Source organism: Oncorhynchus mykiss, chromosome 23 (assembly GCF_057628025.1).
Source record: "Oncorhynchus mykiss isolate SJ-2025 chromosome 23, ASM5762802v1, whole genome shotgun sequence".
In the NCBI taxonomy this organism is placed as follows: domain Eukaryota; kingdom Metazoa; phylum Chordata; class Actinopteri; order Salmoniformes; family Salmonidae; genus Oncorhynchus; species Oncorhynchus mykiss.
Window position 1 is genome coordinate 28,036,902 of NC_143044.1, and position 24,602 is coordinate 28,061,503.

The 24,602-nt window shown below is 43.7% G+C and overlaps 1 protein-coding gene across 3 annotated transcripts in view; it reads left to right on the top strand.

The window, feature by feature from the left end:
* Positions 1–24,602, top strand: part of LOC110502682 (KH domain-containing, RNA-binding, signal transduction-associated protein 2-like) — a 135,787-nt gene that overhangs the window by 79,597 nt on the left and 31,588 nt on the right. For all 3 annotated transcript variants that reach the window (XR_016491039.1, XR_002470359.3, XM_021580907.3), the window contains exons 5-6: positions 20,666–20,796; positions 24,035–24,209. Coding sequence is in view for 1 of the 3 variants with exons in the window: in XM_021580907.3 (XP_021436582.2) it covers positions 20,666–20,796; positions 24,035–24,209 (306 nt within the window). In the remaining 2 variants the exon portion in view is untranslated. The remainder of the gene's footprint in view (positions 1–20,665; positions 20,797–24,034; positions 24,210–24,602) is intronic.

Sequence of the window (24,602 nt, forward strand, 5' to 3'; positions counted from 1 at the left end):
ACCTGAAAAAAGCTGTGCAGCAACGCTCCCCATCAAACCTGACAGAGCTTGAGAGGATCTGCAGAGAGGAATGGGAGAATGGGAGAATAACAAATGTAATACATTTCAGAATAAGGCTGAAACTTAACAAAATGTGGAAGAGGTCAAGGGGTCTGAACACTTTCCGAATACACTGTATTTTTTATTAATTTTATTTTATTTCACCTTTATTTAACCAGGTAAGCTAGTTGAGAACAAGTTCTCATTCACAACTGCGACCTGGCTAAGATAAAGCCAAGCAGTGTGACACAAACAACAACACAGAGTTACACATGGAATAAACAAGCCAATAACACAATAGAAGAAAATAAATGTCTATATACAGTGTGTGCAAATGGCGTGAGGAGGTAAGGCAATAAATAGGCCATAGTAGCGAAGTAATTACATTTTAGCAAATTAACACTGGAGTGATAGATGAGCAGATGATGATGTGCAAGTAGAAATATTGGTTTGCAAAAGAGCAGAAAAGTAAATAAAAACAATATGGGGATGAGGTAGGTAGATTGGGTGGGCTATTTACAGGAGGGCTATGTACAGCTGCAGCGATCTGTTACTGTAGCTGCTCAGGAAGCTCATGTTTTAAGTTAGTGAGGGAAATATAAGTCTCCAGCTTCAGCGATTTTTGCAATTCAGTCATTGGCAGCAGAGAACTGAAAGGAAAGGCGGCCAAATGAGGTGTTGGCTTTGGGGATGACCAGTGAGATATAACTGCTGGAGCGCGTGCTACGGGTGGGTGTTGTTATCGTGACCAGTGAGCTGAGATATGGCGGAGCTTTACCTAGCATAGACTTATGGATGACCTGGAGCCAGTGGGTCTGGTGATGAATATGTAGTGAGGGCCAGCCAACTAGAGCGTACAGGTCGCAGTGGTGGGTGATATATGAGGCTTTGGTGACAAAACGGATGACACTGTGATAGACTGCATCCAGTTTGCTGTGTAGAGTATTGGAAGCTATTTTGTAAATGACGTCGCCGAAGTCGAGGATCGGTAGGGTAGTCAATTTTACGAGGGTATGTTTGGCAGCATGAGTGAAGGATGCTTTGTTGCGAAATAGGAAGCCGATTGTAGATTTAATTTTGGATTGGAGATATTTAATATGAGTCTGCAAGGAGAGTTTACAGTCTAGCCAGACACCTAGGTATTTGTAGTTGTCCACATATTCTAAGTCAGAACCGTCCAGAGTAGTGATGCTAGTCGGGCAGGTGGGTGTGGGCAGCGAACGGTTGAAAAGCATGCATTTGGTTTTACTAGCGTTTAAGAGCAGTTAGAGGCCACAGAAGGAGTGTTGTATGGCATTGAAGCTCATTTAGAGGTTAGTTAACACAGTGTCTAAAGAAGGGCCAGGTGTATACAGAATGGTGTCGTCTGCATAGAGGTGGATCAGGGAATCACCCGCAGCAAGAACGACATCGTTGATATATATACAGAGAAAAGAGTCGGCCCGAAAATTTAACTCTGTGGTACCCCCATAGAGACTGCCAGAGGTCCGGACAACAGGCCCTCCGATTTGACACACTGAACTCTGTCTGAAAAGTAGTTGGTGAACCAGACTAGGCAGTCATTTGAGAAACCAAGGCTGTTGAGTCTGCAGATAAGATTCGGCCCCCTTGAACTTTGCGACCTTTTGCCACATTTCAGGCTTCAAACATAAAGATATAAAACTGTTTTTTTTTGTGAAGAATCAACAACAAGTGGGACACAATCATGAAGTGGAATGACATTTATTGGATGTTTCAAATTTTTTAACAAATCAAAAACTGAAAAATTGGGCGTGCAAAATTATTCAGCCCCCTTAAGTTAATACTTTGTAGCGCCACCTTTTGCTGCGATTACAGCTGTAAGTCGCTTGGGGTATGTCTCTATCAGTTTTGCACATCGAGAGACTGAAATTTTTTCCCATTCCTCCTTGCAAAACAGCTTGAGCTCAGTGAGGTTGGATGGAGAGCATTTGTGAACAGCAGTTTTCAGTTCTTTCCACAGATTCTCGATTGGATTCAGGTCTGGACTTTGACTTGGCCATTCTAACACCTGGATATGTTTATTTTTGAACCATTCCATTGTAGATTTTGCTTTATGTTTTGGATCATTGTCTTGTTGGAAGACAAATCTCCGTCCCAGTCTCAGGTCTTTTGCAGACTCCATCAGGTTTTCTTCCAGAATGGTCCTGTATTTGGCTCCATCCATCTTCCCATCAATTTTAACCATCTTCCCTGTCCCTGCTGAAGAAAAGCAGGCCCAAACCATGATGCTGCCACCACCATGTTTGACAGTGGGGATGGTGTGTTCAGTGTGATGAGCTGTGTTGCTTTTACGCCAAACATAACGTTTTGCATTGTTGCCAAAAAGTTCGATTTTGGTTTCATCTGACCAGAGCACCTTCTTCCACATGTTTGGTGTGTCTCCCAGGTGGCTTGTGGCAAACTTTAAACGACACTTTTTATGGATATCTTTAAGAAATGGCTTTCTTCTTGCCACTCTTCCATAAAGGCCAGATTTGTGCAATATACGACTGATTGTTGTCTTATGGACAGAGTCTCCCACCTCAGCTGTAGATCTCTGCAGTTCATCCAGAGTGATCATGGGCCTCTTGGCTGCATCTCTGATCAGTCTTCTCCTTGTATGAGCTGAAAGTTTAGCGGGACGGCCAGGTCTTGGTAGATTTGCAGTGGTCTGATACTCCTTCCATTTCAATATTATCGTTTGCACAGTGCCCCTTGGGATGTTTAAAGCTTGGGAAATCTTTTTGTATCCAAATCCGGCTTTAAACTTCTTCACAACAGTATCTCGGACCTGCCTGGTGTGTTCCTTGTTCTTCATGATGCTCTCTGTGCTTTTAACGGACCTCTGAGACTATCACAGTGCAGGTGCATTTATACGGAGACTTGATTACACACAGGTGGATTGTATTTATCATAATTAGTCATTTAGGTCAACATTGGATCATTCAGAGATCCTCACTGAACTTCTGGAGAGAGTTTGCTGCACTGAAAGTAAAGGGGCTGAATAATTTTGCACGCCCAATTTTTCAGTTTTTGATTTGTTAAAAAAGTTTGAAATATGCAATAAATGTTGTTCCACTTCATGATTGTGTCCCACTTGTTGTTGATTCTTCACAAAAAAATACAGTTTTATATCTTTATGTTTGAAGCCTGAAATGTGGCAAAAGGTCGCAAAGTTCAAGGGGGCCGAATACTTTCGCAAGGCACTGTATATACACCGGGGATAATAAGCGACACCTGAAGGGCGTGGAGACAATCACGAGGGCAGGTGAACCAGATCAGGGTGTGACGGCAATTGCAGAAAATCTGTATATAACTTAAGATACATTATAAGGATATCTTTATGTTTGAAGCCTGAAATGTGGCAAAAGGTCGCAAAGTTCAAGTGGGCCGAATACTTTCGCAAGGCACTGTAGGTCTATAACCGTTTGGGTCTAGAGTGTCACCCCCTTTGAAGTCGGTGATGACCCTGGCAGCTTTCCAATCTTTAGGGATCTCGGACGATACGAAAGAGAGGTTGAACAGACTGGTAATAGGGGTTGTAACAATGGCGGCGGATAATTTTAGAAAGAGAGGATCCAGATTGTCTAGCCCAGCTGATTTGTACGGGTCCAGGTTTTGCAGCTCTTTCAGAACATCTGCTATCTGGATTTGGGTGAAGGAGAAGCTGGGGAGGCTTGGGCAAGTAGCTGCGGGGGGTGCAGAGCTGTTGACCGGGTTGGGGTAGCCAGGAGGAAAGCATGGCCAGCCGTAGAGAAATGCTTTTTGAAATTCTCGATTATTGTGGATTTATTGGTGGTGACACGTGTATTTGGAGGGAAAGTTGGTCAGGATGACATCTATGAGGGTGCCCGTGTTTACGGATTTAGAGTTGTACCTGGTGGGTTCCTTGATACATTGTGGGAGATTGAGGGCATCTGGCTAAGATTGTAGGACTGCCTGGGGTGTTAAGCAATCCCCAGTTTTGGTCACCTAACAGAACAAACTCTGAAGATAGATGGGGGCAATCAATTCACATATGGTGTCCAGGGCACAGTTGGGAGCTGATGGGTGTCTATAACAGGTGGCAACAGTGAGAGACTTATTTCTGGAGAGATTTATTTTTTAAATTAGAAGCTCAAACTGTTTGGGCATAGACCTGGAAAGTATGACAGAACTTTGCAGGCTACCTCTGCAGTAGATTGCAACTCCTCCTCCTTTGGTAGTTCTATCTGGACGGAAAATGTTGTAGCTGGGGATGGAAATCTCAGAATTTTTGGTGGCCTTCCTTAGCCAGGATTCAGACACGGCAAGGACATCAGGGTTGGCTGAGTGTGCTAAAGCAGTGAGTAAAACAAACCAATACTTTTTCTGTTACAGAAGTCAACAAATGAGAGTGCCTGGGGACATGCAGGGCCTGGGTTAACCTCCACATCACCCCCGAGGAACAGAGGAGGAGTAGGATGAGGGTACGGCTAAAGGCTATCAAAACTGGTCGTCTAGTGCGTTGGGGACAGAGAATAAAAGGAGCAGATTTCAGGGCATGGTAGAATAGATTCAGGGCATAATGTACAGACAGGGGTATGGTGGGGTGCGGGTACAGTGGAGGTAAACCCAGGCACCGAGTGATGAAAAGAGAGGTTGCATCTCTGGACGGGCTAGTTATGCTGGGTGAGGTCACCACATGTGTGGGAGGTGGGACAAAGCAGGTATCTGAGGCATGTTGAGTGGGACTAGGGGCTCCGCAGTAAACTAAGACAATAATAACTATCCTAATCTACAGTGTACAAGGCATATTGACATTTGAGAGAGACATAAAGCGAGGCAAAAAGCAATCACAGGTGTTGATTGGGAGAGCTAGCTAAGGCAACAACGGGTAAGACAACAACAGCTAATCATCTAAGACAACAACAACAGGTAAAATGTCTATGAATGGGTAGAGAGGGTCAGTTAACTACACACAGGGCCGACAGATAAACAAAAAGTAAAATAGAGTACCGTGATTAATAAACAGTCCAGCAGGCATCAGCTATGTAGCCAAGTGATCATAGGGTCCAGTGAACAGCAATAGACGGAACAGGGAAGCCGCGGGGTAGTCGTTACTACGCTAGCACGCGGGAGACACAGCATTTATGATGGGCTCAAATTGTATGTGAGGAGTTGGGACTTGCATCATGTACTGTCACTTGGTACCAGAAGAGTAGTGATTCATGCAGCACAATGTGCAGCATTAATACTTAATAAAGGTGTGTTTGTACTATATCTCAGTCATCAGCAGTATGGACCACAGAGGCGTTGTTAGGGAGGAGACTGACAGTAGACAGGCTCTCACTTGCTAACGGAGACAAAATGAGGGTGCTGTACGCCACAACACACATATCCCCCAATGTACTGTAAGAATGCTCTAGTTATGTATTTCACTGCAATGTCTGGCTCCCCTTACAGTATACAATAATATTACCACCACTATTGTCTAAAAGGGAAACAATTCATGTGAAATCTTCTGAAAATTGTTTTGATGATATTGTATATCAGGTATTTTGGTCATCTTATTATAAGGGCACATTTAACCTATCTTTCTTTCTGCCAGTGTTTCATTATCTTCTCTGGAAATAATTCACAACCAAAGCTCAATCACTGTGTTTTGTCTCCAAGTTGTTGCCTCCTGGTTCAGTCACAAGCATTTCACCACTCAGTTTTCATTCAGAGGCTAATTAGCCTAGCCTGGCCACCCAACGGCCTCCATAATGATCTCATCAGGCTAGCCATTACATCTATTCATCTCGGAATGCATTTATTTTGCGATCCAATTTGAGCCCATCAAGTTTTGACTATGGGGAAACTTGGTGCAATCAAGTGATTTCATTTGAAGCAATTCAAGGCATTGCTTCCTTTTCGCAGAGCAAATTATTTAGGAAAAGGCTTGATTGCATTTACTTCATTCACTTGTTGGAAAACAGCCATTTTGATCACGTCTGGATGTCCTCAAGTCACTAGTCAATATGTTTTGGACATTATACACAAAATGCAAAATTAATCACTGATGGGAAGGGAAAGGCATGAATGAGTGAATATTGTTGACATCATTGGGGTGATGTTAGCCTTTCATTTTCAGTGTCCTTAAGTGTAGCCAGTTGCTACATGGTATGACGTCTGTACTGTTCACAATCGAGTGACCAAAACAAGTTATCTGTCTTAACTTTTACTGAAGTATGACAATGATGTACTTTTTACATCACAGGCATTACACCTGGGAGGAAAACACATACATTTGCTTAACTTGCCATTGGCTCAACCATTGGCTCAACTCAAACATTTTGACTATATTAACCCACACAGCTACAAGGATGCGCTTTCATGCTAGGTTTATGACTTCACATTGAAGCTTATAGAACAATCTTAAAATTATCTATTTTGGTTTAGATACAAGCATCATGAAACCTCTAACACAATAAATTCATTTGACTTGGTGAAAATCCTTTTTTTGGACCTAATTTACCACTTTTTCCATGTGGTGTCTTCCTTCACAAACTCCATGAAATTATGTTAACATTTATTAATTGTGTGTATGGTTTCCTAGGAACAAGGGGGGCTCAACTTACCTCTTTGGCTCAACCTATCCCACTCTCCCCTACAGCTATTTGTAGACTTTAGTTGTTTGTTTTTCTCAAAGCCTCTGTCAACACCCAACTTTCACAAGCCCAATCAGATTGTTGCGCTTTGGTTAAGCTACACACTTCCAATTACGAGAGATGCTAGACGTTCCTTCACACCAAGACGTTTCTTAAGGCCATTTGTTTATATATACTATGAATCAACGGGCGTGCTTGTGAGCGATGCCTTTAAACAGGTTAACAATCACAAGGCCGTAGGGCCAGATGGATTACCAGGACGTGTACTCAGGGCATGCGCCGATCAGCTGGCAAGAGGCTTCACTGACATTTTCAACCTCTCCCTGACCCAGTCTGTAATGCCTATATGTTTCAAGCAGACCACCAAAGTCCCTGTGCCAATGTAACCTGTCTAAATGACTATCATCCTGTAGCACTCACATCTGTAGCCATGAAATACTTTGAAAGGCCAGTCATGGCTCAGGTCCCTCAGTCAAGCAGTTAAGCCTACTAGAAAGTGTGTGCCCTCAGGCCTGGAGGGAAGCAAAAGTAATTCCGCTACCTAAGACTAGTAAAGCCCTCTTTACTGGCTGAACTAGCTGACAAATCAACCTGTTACCAGCCCTTAGTAAACTTTTGGAGAAAGTTGTGTTTGTCCAGGTACAATGCTATTTTACAGTAAACAAACAGACTTCAGCACGCTTATAGGGAAGGACATTCAACAAGCACAGCACATTTTAACAAATTACTGATGATTGGCTAAGGGAAATGTATGATGAAAGATTGTAGGGGCTGTTTTGTTAGACCAGTCCGACTTTTGACATTATCGATCATAGTCTGATGCTGGAAAAACTTTGTTATGGCTTTACACCTGCTGCTATATTGTGGATAAAGAGTTACCTGTCTAACAGAACACAGAGGGTGTGCTTTCATGGAAGCCTCTCCAACATAATTCAGGAAGAATCAGGAATTCCCAAGGGCAGCTGTCTAGGCCCCTTACTTTTCAAATCTTTATTAATGACATGTCACTGGCTTTGAGTAAAGCAAGTGTGTCTACGTATGCGGATGACTCAAGACGACCTTTGGTTGTCTTTCCTTCCAGTTCTCTGCTGCCCATGACTGGAACGAATTGCAAAAATCTCTGAAGCTGGAGACTCACATCTCCCTCACTAGCTTTAAGCACCAGCTGTCAGAGCAGCTTACAGATCACTGCACCTGTACTTAGCCTATCTGTAAACAGCCCATCTATCTACCTACCTCATCCCCATACTGGTATTTATTTATTTATTTATTTTGCTCCTTTGCACCCCAGTATCTCTACCTGCACATTCATCTTCTGCTGATCTACCATTCGAGTGTTTAATTGCTATATTGTAATTACTTCGCCACCATGGCCTATTTATTTCCTTAACTTACCTCATTTGCACTCACTGTATATAGACTTTTTGTTTTCTTTTGTTCTACTGTATTATTGACTGTATGTTTTGTTTATTCCATGTGTAACTCTGTGTTGTTGTATGTGTCGAATTGCTATGCTTTATCTTGGCCAGGTCACAGTTGCAAATGAGAACTTGTTCTCAACTAGCCTACCTGGTTAAATAAAGGTGAAATAAAATAAATACAAATAAATAAAAAATACACGTCAGCTACTACAGTGACTGAAATGACTGCAACAAAGAGCTGCAGTTACTTTGAGCATTGTTGGCAAGGAATAAGTTAGTCCTAAATATTTAAAAAACTAAAAGCATTCTATTTGGTGCAAATCATTCACTAAACCCTAAACCTCAACTAAATAATCTAATGAAGAAATTGGCGATTGAGCAAGTTGAGGTGACTAAACTGCTTGGACTAACTTTTATCTCCCTCACCAACTTCAAACATCTGCTATCTGAGCAGCTAACCGATCGCTGCAGCTGTACATAGTCTATCGGTAAATAGCCCACCCATTTTTACCTACCTCATCCCCATACTGTTTTTATTTATTTACTTTTCTGCTCTTTTGCACACCAATATCTCTACCTGTACATGACCATCAGATCATTTATCACTCCAGTGTTAATCTGCAACATTTTAATTATTCGCCTACCTCCTCATGCCTTTTGCACACAATGTATATAGACTCTCCTTTTTTCTACTGTGTTATTGACTTGTTAATTGTTTACTCCATGTGTAACTCTGTGTTGTCTGTTCACACTGCTATGCTTTATCTTGGCCAGGTCGCAGTTGCAAATGAGAACTTGTTCTCAACTAGCCTACCTGGTTAAATAAAGGTGAAATAAAAAATAAAACCCTGGATTGTAACCTGTCATGGTCAAAACATGTTGATACAACAGTAGCTAAGATGGGGTAGAAGTCTGTCCATAATAAAGCACTGCTCTGCCTTCTTACCAAACTATCAACAAGGCAGGTCCTACAGGCCCTAGTTTTGTCGCACCTGGACTACTGTTCAGTCGTGTGGTCAGGTGCCACAAAGAGGGACTCACAATTATCTCAGAACAGGGCAGCACGGTTGGCCCTTACATATACACAGAGAGCTAACATGAATGATTTGCATGTCAATCTCTCATGGTTCAAAGTGGAGGAGAGATTTACTTCATCACTACTTGTTTTTGTATGAAGTGTTGACAATCTGAATGCACCTAGCTGTCTGTTTGAACTACTAGGACACCCATGCATACTCCACAAGACATGCCACTTGAGGTCTCTTCACAATCCCCAAGTCCAGAACAGACTATGGGAGGCATACAGTACTACATAGAGCCATGACTACATGGAACTCTATTCCACATCAGGTAACTGATGCAAGCAGTAGAATCAGATTTAAATACAGAGAAAAATACACCTTATGGAAAAGCAGGGACTGTGAAGAGTCAGGTACAGACAAACGCTAGTACACTCACTCTACACACACATACATTGTAATATTGTTGTATGGTGGTATCATACATATTGTACTGTAGATATGTAGTGTTGTAATAATGTTATATGGTGTACTGTTTTATCTTATTTTATATGTATGATGTAAGTGCCTTAATGTGTTTGGACACTTAGAAGAGTAGCTGCTGCCTTGGCCGCAGCTAAATGGAGATCCCTAATAAATACAAATACAAAATCAACACCATCATCCCAGGCACCCTGGACCCACTCCAGTTCGCATACCACCCCAACAGATCCACAGATGATTCAATCTCTATTGCAATCTACATTTCCCTTTCCAACTTGGAGAAAAGGAACACATACAGTGCCTTCAGAAAATATTCACACCTAGATCTGTTACGGTGACCGTATTACTGCCACACCGGCGGTCACGAGTCATGAAGGCAGTCAAATTCCACGTGACCGTTTAGTCACAGTAATTAGGCTTCTCCAAGCTCTTATGCTACTGCTGGTCATTAGTAGCCTGCCAAACTTGCTAACAGCACTCTCTTGTCACTCTAATCACTCTGACGTCAATGCAAAGGTCTTCAAAATCTAATCAAACACTTCATGAGAGCCCTTGAGCTCATGTTGCTCAACATTTCTATAGCTTATGCAATTGCGGGAGAGAACATAGTGATGGCCTCTATTAAAAAGAGGAGGATCCCATCGGCTTTCTATAGGCTAGGCCTACATTATTTATTTCTCAACTTTCCTAATATTAAGCTCATTGCTTATCTTTACAACAAGAGTATAACCTACCTGGCTGGCATGAAAATAAACCACGGGAAACGCATCCTCCATTCGCTATTTAAGTGCATAGATGACATGTATTTTTCCCCTGCCCCTGTTTCGAGACAGGTGCATGATAATGGTCCATTCTAAATCAAAATAAATTTCACACATATATTATTTAGTATATATAAAGACAAGATTAAATCAAGAATAGTATGATGGGTGACAATATTAGCCTATCACTTGTGAATTAAATATTATCACTTGTGAATGATGCCCAGTTTAAGACAAGAAACAATGCCTTTTTTGTGACTTTTTCTAATCATAATCACACACCTAATGTAGCCTAGCCCATAGGCCTATATGATTTGATAAGGTTAGCATCACAACTAAAGTGGCCAAATAACTTCTTAAAATGAAGCACATTAATCTGCTTTACAAGGGGTGTAGAGCCTAACTGGCATACATAAACAGCGCCTGAGTTTCAAGTTTTGGGAAGATAATTTTCACCATAAAAATGCACCTTTTATAATAAAAGCATTACATGCATAATCACATTTGCGGTCACTTTTGATAATGGTGTTTTTACGCTAATGGAACATTCACGCTTATCGCCTACTACGCTTATAATGGGAAGGAATAGCCTAATAGTTTATCAACATTTTAAGCTAAACGTTCTGGTCTGTTGCGTCAGCCACATTGTGGACAAAAAGTGGTTTTGAGGCTAGTGGTTGTATTAATTTGGGATCTATCACATCCCACAACTGTCTCAGACTATAAGGACATAAGGCAAGGCCCAGATGCAGACACAGGAGGCAGATGGTAGCCTAGTGGTTACAGTGTTGGGCCAGTAATTGCAAGTTTGCTAGATCGGATCCCCGAGCTGACAAGATAAAAAATGTTATACCCCTGAACAAGGCAGTTAACCCACTGTTCCTAGGCTGTCGTTGTAAATAACAATTTGCTCTAAACTGACTTGCCTAGTTAAATTTTAAAAATGGTTTGAGCTCTGATATCTATTATAGTCCAAGGGGTAGGCAAAAGGCAGGTCGGGGACAGGCAAGAGTTCATAACCAGGTTAGAGTCCAAAACGGTACAGGGCGGCAGGCAGGCTCGAGGTCAGGGGCAGGCAGAGTGGTCAGGCAGGCGGGCTCAGAGTCAGGACAGGCAAGGGTCAGAACCAGAAGGACAAAAAAAAAAGACTGGGGAAAAACAGGAGCGAGGAAAAAACTTGACTTGGCAAACAAGATGAAACACAGGTATAAATACCCAGGAGATAATGGGGAAGATGGGCGACACCTGTAGGGGGATGGAGATAAGTACAGGTGAAACAGATCAGGGTGTGACAGTACCCCCCCCCCCCCCCCCTCTAGGGGCACCACCTGGCGTCCTACCTGGGCGCGTACCTGGTTGACCGGGGTGCCGGCGGTGGAAGTCAGCAATGAGGGCTGAGTCCAGGGTGTCTCTAGCGGGGACCCCAGCACCTCCCCTCCAGCCCATAACCCTCCCAGTCAACCAGGTACTGGTGGTCGAACACTCAGGTCGAACACTCAGGAGGCGTGGTCGAACACTCAGGAGGCATCTCACCGTGTACGCCGGATGACCATCGATGACACGGGAGGAGGGGTGGGCCTTGGAAACAGAAGACAAAGGGCTATGAGACACGGGCTTAATCCTAGACACATGGAACGAAGGGTGAATATGGAGGGTACGGGGTAACAAAAGATGAACAGCAGTGGAACTAAGGATTCTGGAGATGGGGAAAGGACCAACTTTACCTGAAGGGGCATGTCCCGTGTGGATAGCCATACCCTCTGCCCAATGCAATAGAGAGGAGCTGGAGTTCGGCAGCGATCTACTTGTCGAAGATACCCGGAGTTGGTCTTGAGGAGTGCCGCCCGAGCTCTTCTTCAGGTACACCGACAGCGGTGGATGAACATCTGTGCCAAGGGTATGTTGACTTCCTGCTCTTCTTCTGGGAAGAGCGGAGGCTGATACCCTATGAAGCACTCGAAAGGGGAGAGTCCCGTGGTCGAACAGGGGAGACTGTCCAGGTATACTCCACCCAGACCAGTTGTCGGCTCCAGGTAGTGGGGTTGGTCGATACGAGGCATCTTAAGGTTGTTTCCAGGTTGTGGTTTGTTCGCTCCGACTGGCCGTTGGATTGGGGATGGAATCTGGAGGACAGGCTGGCTGACAACCCAATAAGGCTGCAGAACGCCTTCCAAAACCGAGACAAGAACTGATGACCCCGGTCGGAGACCATGTCCACCGGGAGTCCATGGATCCAGAAGACGTGCTGCACCATCTTTGGCAGACGGTAGTTTGGGGAGAGCGATGAAATGAGCAGCGTTGGAAAACCGATCCACTACCATCAGAATGACCGTGTTGCTGTCAGACGGAGGGAGCCCAGTGACAAAGTCCAGGGAAATATGGGACCAGGGACGATGAGGGACAGGTAGTGGCTGAAGGAGGCCGGACGGGGCTTTCCACAGAGTCTTATTCTAAGCACAAAATTGCATGCGGGAACGAAGGCCTTCAGAAACGTTGTCGGAGGAAGGCCAGGGTTCGACAGGAACCCGAATGACAGGTAAGCATGGAAGAATGAGCCCATTCCAAGACCCGGAACCGAACTGAATTAGTTACGAACAACCGGTTAGCCGGGCCCCCTCCAGGGGCAGGCTGGGAATGTTGTGTCTTGCGGACAAGGGTCTCAATACCCCAACCCACAGAAGCCGCAAGGCATGAGGTAGGGAGGATGGTCTCGGTTTCAGAGGGTATGGCAGCGGAACTGTATAGGCGAGAGAGGGCGTCAGGTTTAACATTCTTGGAACCTAGGTGGTAGGAAATGGTGAAGTTGAATCTGGTGAATAACAGAGCCCACCGGGCCTGCCTGGGGTTAAGGTGCTTGGTTATGCGGAGATATTCCAAATTTTTATGGTCGGTCCAAATCAAAAATGGATGTTCTGCTCCTCCCAGCCAGTGCCTCCACTCCTCTAGTGCCATCTTGACTGCCAGGAGTTCTCAGTTACCTACGTCATTGTTTCTTTCTGCAGAGTTGATACGACGTGACAGGAAGGCACAGGGATGGAACTTTTGGTCCTGGGCAGATCACTGGGACAGGATCAGGATAGCCCCCACTCCAACGTCAGAAGCATCGACATCAACCACTAACTGACAGGACAGGTCTGGATGGACAAGGATGGGTGCTGTAGGGAACTGATGCTTCAGGTCCCCAAAGGCTCTGTCAACAGCTGGGGACCATGTGAACGGTACCTTGGGAGAGGTGAGTGCAGAGAGGGGGCCGTCAGGGTGCTGTAGCCTCAAATAAACAAAGGTAACGGAGGTAGAACCCTAGGAAACGTTGTAGCTGCACCCTGGACGTAGGTTGGGGCCAATCCACTACTGCTTTCATCTTTTCAGGATCCATCTGGACATTTCCTTCAGCAATGACATATCCCATAAAGGAGATCGTAGAACGGTGGAGCTCGCACTTCTCCGCTTTCACAAATAACTGGTTCTCCAGGAGGCGCTGAAGCACTTGTCGAACATGGAGGATGTGTTCATGGGCAGAACAGGAAAAAAAAAGGATGTCATCGAGGTAGACAAACACGAAACGATTTAACATGTTTACCAGTGCCTGGAAGACAGCGGTGAGTCCGGTGACAAGGTACTCATAATGTCCACTGGCAGTGTTGAAGGCTGTCTTCCACTCATCTCCTTCACGTATACAAACCAAGTGGTATGCATTCTGAAGGTCCAGCTGCTACTCTCTGTTTATCATATATGCATAGTCACTTTAACTATATATTCATGTACATACTACCTCAATTGGGCCGACCAGCCAGAGCTCCCGCACAGTGGCTAACCGGGCTATCTGCATTGTGTCCCACCCACCACCCGCCAACCCCTCTTTTACGCTACTGCTACTCTCTGTTCATCATATATGCATAGTCACTTTAACCATATCTACATGTGTATACTACCTCAATCAGCCTGACTAACCGGTGTCTGTTTGTAGCCTCGCTACTTTTATAGCCTCACTACTGTATATAGTCTGTCATTTTACTGTTGTTTTATTTCTTTACCTACCTATTGTTCACCTAATACCTTTTTTGCACTATTGGTTAGAGCCTGTAAGTAAGCATTTCACTGTAAGGTCTACACTTGTTGTATTCAGCGCACGTGACAAATACACTTTGATTTGATTTGATTTGAGAAGCTGGTAGCCCCCTGGAGAGGTTTGAAAGCCAAGGAGAGGAGTGGTAGGGGGTAACGATTCTTGATCGTTATATCATTAAGACCCCAGTAGTCAATGCACGGACGCAGGGTCTTGTCCTTCTTTTCCCCAAAGAAAAAACCTGGGCCGGCAGGGTATGCAGAAGGATGGATGCCCTCCAGCAGCCAGAGAGTCCTCAATATACTCCTCCATGGCCTTGGTATCCGGGCCGGATAGAGAATATAGCCGACCACGAGGCGGTGTGTTGCCTGGAAGAAGGTCAATAGCACAATCGTAGGGACAATGCGGGGGAAGAGAAGTAGTCCGTGCCTTGCTGAAGACCTCCAGGAGGTCATGGTACTCTGCAGGAACGGCAGAGAAATCCGAGGCTTTACTTAAGCCCTGAGGAGGACGTTTTGGGGAAGGCTGCGCCGCTTTAAGGAAATGAGAATGACAGAACGGACTCCAACCCAGGGTTGAACTTGTGGTCCAGTCAATAACGGGGTTGTGTTTTTGGAGCCAAGAAAATCCAAAAACAGGAACATAGGGGGAATCAATGAGGAGAAGCTGTATTGACTCACTGTGATTTCCTGAAACCCGCAGATTAACGGGAACAGCGCAATGGGTAACTCTTCCAATGGAGCCACCGTCCAGTGCTCTAGCTTTCATGGAACAGAGAGGGGTTGAGTGGGGATACCTAATTCAGAAACTAGGGTAGCATCCATAAAACTCTCATCCGCCCCAGAGTCAATGAGCGCCCGGAGAGACTTAGACTGGTCTCGCCAGAGCAGTATCACAAGAAAAGGAGTGCGGGTGATGGGAATTGGATAATTCCCAGTCTGGCTCACCAGAGTACTTGTACCTACTAAAGATATAGGTCTCTTAACAGGGAAGCTGGCTATAGCTGGCCCCGCAGTACAGACAACAGTTGGAGCTCAGCCTACGGGAATGTTCCCTAGGCGATAATCCAGCTCTGAACAGTTGCATAGGCTCAGGAGTAACCGACTCACTCGTCGCCAATGATTCTCGAGGGAACTCGGGTGGCTTCGGCTCTTCTTGGAAATGCACACTCCGGGGACTTCCAGATTCCTTTGGAGGTTAGCAAGCAGCAGCGGAGGAACACATGTTCCCGAGACCCGAACTCCTCTCACTCCGGCATTTTCGTAGATACGAATCAAATCAAATGACATTTTATTAGTCACGTGCGCCGAATACAACAGGTGAAATGCTTACTTACGAGCCCATAACCAACAGTGCAGTTTCAAAAAAATATGGATAAGAATAAGAGATAAAAGTAACAAGTAATTAAAGAGCAGCAGTAAAAACAATAACAATATACAGTGCCTTGCGAAAGTATTCGGCCCCCTTGAACTTTGCGACCTTTTGCCACATTTCAGGCTTCAAACATAAAGATATAAAACTGTATTTTTTTGTGAAGAATCAACAACAAGTGGGACACAATCATGAAGTGGAACGACATTTATTGGATATTTCAAACTTTTTTAACAAATCAAAAACTGAAAAATTGGGCGTGCAAAATTATTCAGCCCCTTTACTTTCAGTGCAGCAAACTCTCTCCAGAAGTTCAGTGAGGATCTCTGAATGATCCAATGTTGACCTAAATGACTAATGATGATAAATACAATCCACCTGTGGGTAATCAAGTCTCCGTATAAATGCACCTGCACTGTGATAGTCTCAGAGGCCGTTAAAAGCGCAGATAGCATCATGAAGAACAAGGAACACACCAGGTAGGTCCGAGATACTGTTGTGAAGAAGTTTAAAGCCGGATTTGGATACAAAAAGATTTCCCAAGCTTTAAACATCCCAAGGAGCACTGTGCAAGCGATAATATTGAAATGGAAGGAATATCAGACCACTGCAAATCTACCAAGACCTGGCCGTCCCTCTAAACTTTCAGCTCATACAAGGAGAAGACTGATCAGAGATGCAGCCAAGAGGCCCATGATCACTCTGGATGAACTGCAGAGATCTACAGCTGAGGTGGGAGACTCTGTCCATAGGACAACAATCAGTCGTATATTGCACAAATCTGGCCTTTATGGAAGAGTGGCAAGAAGAAAGCCATTTCTTAAAGATATCCATAAAAAGTGTCGTTTAAAGTTTGCCACAAGCCACCTGGGAGACACACCAAACATGTGGAAGAAGGTGCTCTGGTCAGATGAAACCAAAATTGAACTTTTTGGCAACAATGCAAAACATTATGTTTGGCGTAAAAGCAACACAGCTGAACACACCATCCCCACTGTCAAACATGGTGGTGGCAGCATCATGGTTTGGGCCTGCTTTTCTTCAGCAGGGACAGGGAAGATGGTTAAAATTGATGGGAAGATGGATGGAGCCAAATACAGGACCATTCTGGAAGAAAACCTGATGGAGTCTGCAAAAGACCTGAGACTGGGACGGAGATTTGTCTTCCAACAAGACAATGATCCAAAACATAAAGCAAAATCTACAATGGAATGGTTCAAAAATAAACATATCCAGGTGTTAGAATGGCCAAGTCAAAGTCCAGACCTGAATCCAATCGAGAATCTGTGGAAAGAACTGAAAACTGCTGTTCACAAATGCTCTCCATCCAACCTCACTGAGCTCGAGCTGTTTTGCAAGGAGGAATGGGAAAAAATGTCAGTCTCTCGATGTGCAAAACTGATAGAGACATACCCCAAGCGACTTACAGCAGTAATCGCAGCAAAAGGTGGCGCTACAAAGTATTAACTTAAGGGGGCTGAATAATTTTGCACGCCCAATTTTTCAGTTTTTGATTTGTTAAAAAAGTTTGAAATATCCAATAAATGTCGTTCCACTTCATGATTGTGTCCCACTTGTTGTTGATTCTTCACAAAAAAATACAGTTTTATATCTTTATGTTTGAAGCCTGAAATGTGGCAAAAGGTCGCAAAGTTCAAGGGGGCCGAATACTTTCGCAAGGCACTGTATACAGGGGGTGCCGGTACAGAGTCAATGTCCGGGGGCACCGGTTAGTTGAGGTAGTATGTACATGTAGGTAGAGTTATTAAAGTGACTATGCAGAGATGACAACAGAGAGTGGCAGTGGAGTGGAGGGGGGAGGGGGGGGGCAATGCAAATAGTCTGGGTAGCCATTTGACTAGGTGTTTAGGATTCTTATGGCTTGGGGTAGAAGCTGTTTAGAAGCCTCTTGTACCTAGACTTGGCACTCCGGTACCACTTGCCATGCAGAAGCAGAGAGAACAGTCTATGACTAGGGTGGCTGGAGTCTTTGACAATTTTTAGGGCCTTCCTCTGACACAGCCTGGTATAGAGGTCCTGGATGGCAGGAAGCTTGGCCCCAGTGATGTACTGGACCGTTCGCACTACCCTTTGTAGTGCCTTGCGGTCGGAGGCCGAGCAGTTGCCATACCAGGCAGTGATGCAACCAGTCAGGTTGCTCTCGATGGTGCAGCTGTAGAACGTGTTGAGGATCTGAGGACCCATGCAAAATCTTTTCAGTCTCCTGAGGGGGAATAGGTTTTGTCGTACCCGCTTCACGACTGTCTTGGTGTGCTTGGACCATGTTAGTTTGTTGGTGATGAGAACACCAAGGAACTTGAAGCTCTCAACCTGCTCCACTGCAGCCCCGTCGATGAGAATGGGGGCGTGCTCGGTCCTTTTTTTCCTGTAATCCACAATCATCTCTTGATCACATTGAGGGAGAGGTTGTTGTCCTTGCACCACATGGCCTAATCGTAACAGCGATGAGGGAATTAAGGTCCAATAGTCCAATGGCAACTCCAAGCTGCGAGCTCGTCTTTTATTTCCTCCGAGAGTCCGTGAAGGAAGGCATCGAACAGAGCTTCCAGATTCCAGGCACTCTCAGCGGCCAATGTGCGACAATCTACCACGTAGTCTGCCACACTACGGGAGTTCTGATGTACCTTCAGTAGTTTTCGGGCCGCCTCTCTCCCAGGCACCGGAAAATCAAGTACCTTCCTCACCTCCGCCATGAAATCGTCCAGGTTATGGCAAACGGCGGATTGTTGCTCCCAAACAGCCGTCGCCCAGGAGAGCACTCTTACGGACATTAGCGTAATTGGATACGTTGTCTTCGATCGATCCGAAAGGAACGAAGATGGCTGTAGTTCAAAAATGAGGGAGCACTGGGAAAGAAACATCCGGCAGGTTCCAGGATCGCTTGCATATTCTCCGGAGGAGGTAAGCTGCATTCTCGGGGAGCCAGGGTAGGCTGAACAAACCCACCAGTAGTAGGGAAGTTACTGAGTGGCTTGGAGGTCTCAGTTGTGCCGTGCTCCCTGTGAGCTAATTCATGTAATTGCTCCATTAACGCCTTGAACCCCTCCATCAGGTTCTGAAGTAGCTCCTCCTGTCTCTTAATGGTAGCTCATTGCAGGGAGATAGCGTGACGGAGCTGGTCCAAATCTGCTGGGTCAATCATGGCCAGTTCGTACTATAACGACACAAGACGCGACCCAGATGCAGACACAGGAGGCAGATGGTTTGACCTCTGATATTTATTATAGTCCAAGGGGTAGGAAAAAGTCAGGTCGGGGACAGGCAAGAGTTCATAACCAGATCAGAGTCCAAAACGGTACAGGGCGGTTAAACTAAGTAGAGGCTGAGTGCTGTCCACAATGCCATCTCTCATATTTGTTTTAGCCTAGCTGGCTTTGCAAACAGGACGAGGATAAGTGGTTGGAGGAAAGAGACCTGTTTATCTGTCTAAGCCTGTTGACAAGATAATAACATATGTTTCATCCACTCTGTTATCTAGCCTGTGATTCAGATCCTATTCATGTTCAATGACTGACTGAGAGAAATATTGATGAATCAAGAGGCAGCAATGGAATGTTTTTTATTTTATATTTAACTTGGCAAGTCGGTTAAGAACAAATTCTTATTTACAATGATGGCCTAGGAACAGTGGGTTAACTGCCTTGTTCAGGAGCAGAACGACAGATTTTTACCTTGTCAGCTCGGTTACTGGCCCAACGCTCTAACCACTAAGCTACCTGCCGCCCAATATTCACACACAAGAACAATGTAATAGCTGCTTTCAATATGGCCTCCAATGCCCTCCCAACCCGCTATTAGTGCAAATGAGGACAAATATTATAAGTTGTTTCCCCTGGTTCCTCACGTGACCCTCTGAAAGCCCAACAGAGTTTTGAAACTCAGAGGCTGAGTGTCTAATAACATTGTTTTTTTTAACCCATTCAGCCCTTTGAGTTCTGTGACCTAATTGAGGGAGGACGGACAGAAGCTGGACATGATGTAGCTAGACAAAGCCATGGACCTTGAATGACTTATGGTGCAGATAAATGCATTTATAAAGCATTAGCTATATGTTTATGCCTTACAGTAAAGAAAGTGTTGTCAAATTTTCACTCTGTTTGCCTCTGTGTTTGTGTGTGTTTTGGAATGCTGTCAGGCATTATCTTTTGAGAAACTATTAATTCTGAGATTTTAATTTATGTCCTTGAATTTCCCATCGTCTATTTCAATGTTCTAAAATGTTCTAACATCTCTCAGTAGACTGAGACTTGTTCTCCTAAATAAAACAGTGATGGCCTCTATTAAAAAGAGGAGGATCCCATCAACTTTCCTAATATTAAGCACGTTGCTTATCTTTACAACAAGAGTATAACCTACCTGGCTGGCATGAAAATTAACCACGGGAAACGCGACCTCCATTCGCTATTTAAGTACATAGATGACATGTATTTTTCCCCCTGTCCCTGTTTCGTGACAGGTGTATGATAATGGTCCATTCTAAATCAAAACAAATTTCACACAGATATTATTTAGTATATGTAAAGACAAGATTAAATCAAGAATAGTGTGATGGTTGACCATATTAGCCTATCACTTGTGAATTATACAGTATATTATCACTTGTGAATGATGCCCAGTTTAAGGCAAGAAACAATGCCTTTTTTTTGGTGACTTTTGTTCTAACTCTCAGTAGACTGAGACTTGATCCCCTAAACTAATCTGTCCAGAACATTCTCTCAATGAACATTCAGTGTTAAACTAAATCATGCATTTCCTGTGAATATCCTCAGAATTTTTATTTGGGAGAACTTTGTTGCAGTTTGCACTTTGTTGCATTCAGATGACAAATCTTATTTTTTATTTATTTTGAGGCCTGTTGTATTCTTTCCCACAGGACTACAATGATGAGATCAGACAGGAGCAGCTGAGGGAGCTCTCCTACTTAAACGGAGGATCAGAGGACACCAACAGAGGGAGGACAGTAAGGGGGCGGGGCTTACGGCTGGCTTCCACGACAACCACGCGGTATGTATTTGCAAAGACCAGCCATGTTGATTATGATCTGCTGGCTTGTTGGTTTCCATCCCAAATCATTACTGGTCATTGATTGTGTGTGTGTGTGTGTGTGTGTGTGTGTGTGTGTGTGTGTGTGTGTGTGTGTGTGTGTGTGTGTGTGTGTGTGTGTGTGTGTGTGTGTGTGTGTGTGTGTGTGTGTGTGTGTGTGTGTGTGTGTATTTGTGTGGTTTTGTTTTGCATCTGTGTGAACTTTAACTCAACGATCACAATCAAAATGTGATCTTGGCTTTATTGCTTCTAATAGTCACACCGCGTTTGATGAATGATTCATATTTAGTTTTAAGCACATATTGTTAATTATTCATTATGTAACATATTCATCATTTATATATTTAATATCTCAGACGACATGACATACCTCAATAATTCATATTTCATACAATCTTCACCGGCCATGGCCATTTCTTCAGTGTGACAGTCCCTGAAGGATTTTGAGTGTACGGTGACAGCTTGCACTATACTACCTCAGGTGGTAATGGAAATAAACACACCCGTGTTCTCACGTGATACTGATTCTGCTCATTTAGAATCACCACCACATTCCTCCCCTGATTTGCTCCTTATGCTGCGCTGATAAGCTATTACTGTAAATCTCCATGAGAAATATGCACCGGTAATGTGGCCGTAATGCTCCTTGGAGTCTTTGTATTTTCGGATCATAATTGACTGCTAGCTTTAGTGAAGGATCAGCAGTGCCAGAAGACTGTGTATCTCGGCCTCCTCCATCTTGCTAGTGTTAAAACGTCTGGATGTTCTCCAAATATAGACAGCTTTATGACCTTAAATCCACCCTGCACTCCCTGTGGTGCTCCTCTGGCTCTTTTAGGCAGTAAAATCTCAGGACCGAATAGAGCATCCCAGCATCTGCCTCCCAACACCCTAATTTCAGCGCAGACACACCAGCGTCCGGGCCCATTTGCCTTTTGATCTGTGACTATCGGTGCGAGTTGTGTGCACAGTCAAATTACTGTCAATGCACCCTGAAAAGTATAGCCTCCCTCACTGGGATAAGCACAGGGAGTCAGTGGGACCCGGATCATTTTTCTGCCAGCCCAGCAAACCAAAATTGCTTCTGTGTTCTGTGAAAGTTCCCAGAACATTCGTTAGGTTGCGGAAAATATTTTTCATGACACAAAAACTGTCCAGTTGTGCCGATGATTATACAATGTTTGTATAAACATCCGCCTGATGTTGCAAGAATATTCCCAGAACACATTTAGTCTGTTCTTTAAAGGTTATCAGAATGTTTCATTCAGTTAGGGGAACAGTCTGGCGGGACATTGTGGGGACATTCCCAAAACACAAAAACCATCCAGTTGTGCAGATGATTATATAATGTTTATTTTAGTGTGCCAAAAACATTCACCTGATAAGTTCTTTCCAATTTTGTTCAACATTTACTTAGGTTTTGGGAACATTGTGGGGATATGTCAAGAGATAGGTTCCCAAAACAATAAAACTATCCTGCTTTTTTTTTTTTTACCTTTATTGAACTAGGCAAGTCAATTTAGAACAATTTTTTATTCTCAATGACAGCCTAGGAACAGTGGATTAACTGCCAGTTCAGGGGCAGAATGACAGATTTGTACCTTGTCAGCTCGGGGGATTGAACTTGCAACCTTACTGGTCCAGCGCTCTAACCGTTAGGCTACCCTGCCACCCCCTGCCACCCCCATACAGTCAGATAATGTATCTGACTGTATGTGCAAAAAAACATTCCTTTGATGTTGCAAGAATATTGACAAAACAGCCATCTTGAGTTCTTTAAAGGTTCCCAGAACATTTAATTAGGTTGTGGGAACAGTGTGGGTACATCACAAGAGATAGGTTCCCAAAGCACAAAATCTGTCTAGTTGTTATGACATTCTGACAATGTTTGTATCAGGGTGCACAAAACATTCCTTCAATGTTCTCAGAATGTTATTCTTATTTGCCCAGAATGTTACAATTTCATTTTGAACTATTTCTGTTCTTTCTTGTGTTAGTGTTACCGTACTGTTGAGGAGCAAAAAATATATGGCAAATCACATGAAAATGTCTTGTTCATTTATTCCTGTAATGTTTCCTCTTAACCACTTCTATTGCTCCCACATTTTTTTGCGGCAGTATGTTCTCAGAACATTACCGGAACATTGTGTACACATTGTGTACATTCCCTGGCAACCTAATGACAACCTAATGAGAACCTTATGGGGAATATTCTGTGGTAGTTTTTACAGACGTTGTGAACAACATTTTAGTGAATGTTGGGTGAATGTTGAAAGGATACTTAAATTCAATTTTGGGGGGGAGTAGTTAAAAACATTATTTGAATATTTGTGGCACGTTATCATCCTAATGTTACCAAACCCTAACTATGACGTAATGGGAATGTTAGCTAATGTACTGGGAATGTTTGCCGGAACGGCTGCTTCAGGATTCTCTACAAATGTAGGTAGAGCTGATTCTCCAGGTCATTGGAATAACAGTGCAGATTCTGAATGAATAGCTTGTCTGGGAAAAAAGCGATATGATAACTGTTCTGCTTCAAACATCATTATGACTAAATCTGTCTGAGCAGAAAAGGTTATGCTTATCTTCCACTTGACAACACTCAAGCTTCTGACTGAGGCAGTCTGTATAATACTGCATCTGCATACATTAGAAACAAGTGTTGAGGTCAGCACTTGCTTCCTTGGTATTCTGATTGATGAATTTCCATTCCATTGTTGCACATAGTTGTTTGAAATCAAGTGAGGACCATTTCATTTCCACACATTTTTGAGATGCCATCAATACCCATAGTGGTGGTTTCTGGTATACAAATGTAGGATCTTAATTTGAGCCAGTTTGCTACAGCGGGAATAATCCTAAAACAACAGGAAATGTGAATTATTATGTGGATTATAATTAATGGAAATGTGTGTAAGGATTGATACATCTTTTGTAAGGGAAAAGGGAAGTTACAAACTTCATAAGCCATTTTAAACCTTAAATACACTATAAGTTTTACGTTTCCTGCATTGCAATAGGGTGATCATATTAAGATCCTACATCGGTATTTTGCTCAACATATTCGGAGTACGCTACACAGGGGCTTTTTGAATATACTTAATTCACAAGGGACAATGTCAATGTTCAAGATCACCAGACTACGTAATGTCATGTTGTGATCTAATCTCTCGTTGATGTTTTGTTTTTTAAACAGGGGACGGGGAGGCAGAGGTGCAGTTGCACCCAGAGGGACAGCGGGTACACGGAGTGCAATGCCACAAGCCACATTAGCGAGAGGAGTACCCACTCCCAGGGCAAGGGGAACACCAGGGAACCCCGGATACAGACCCCCACTGTTGCCCGTAACACACGAATCATACGACGACTACGTAAGTCTGACCCACTTTTCCCCACTCAATTTTGATGTTGAATATAGTACATTCGGAAAGTGTTCAGACCCCTTGACTTTTTTCGCATTCTATTACGATGCAGCCTTATTCTAAAATGTATTAAATAGTTTTTTTCCCCTTATCAGTCTACATAAAATACTTCATAATGACAAAGCAAAATCTGGTTTTGATTTTTTTGTTGTAAAAACAAAATAAGAGTATCACATTTTCATAAGTATTCTGATGCTTTACTCCGAACTTTGTTGAAGGACCTTTGGCAGTGATTACAGCATTGAGTCTTCTTGGGTATGACGCTACAAGCCGCACACCTGTATTTGGGGAGTTTCTCCCATCCTTCTCTGCAGATCCTCTCAGGCTCTGTCAGGTTGGATG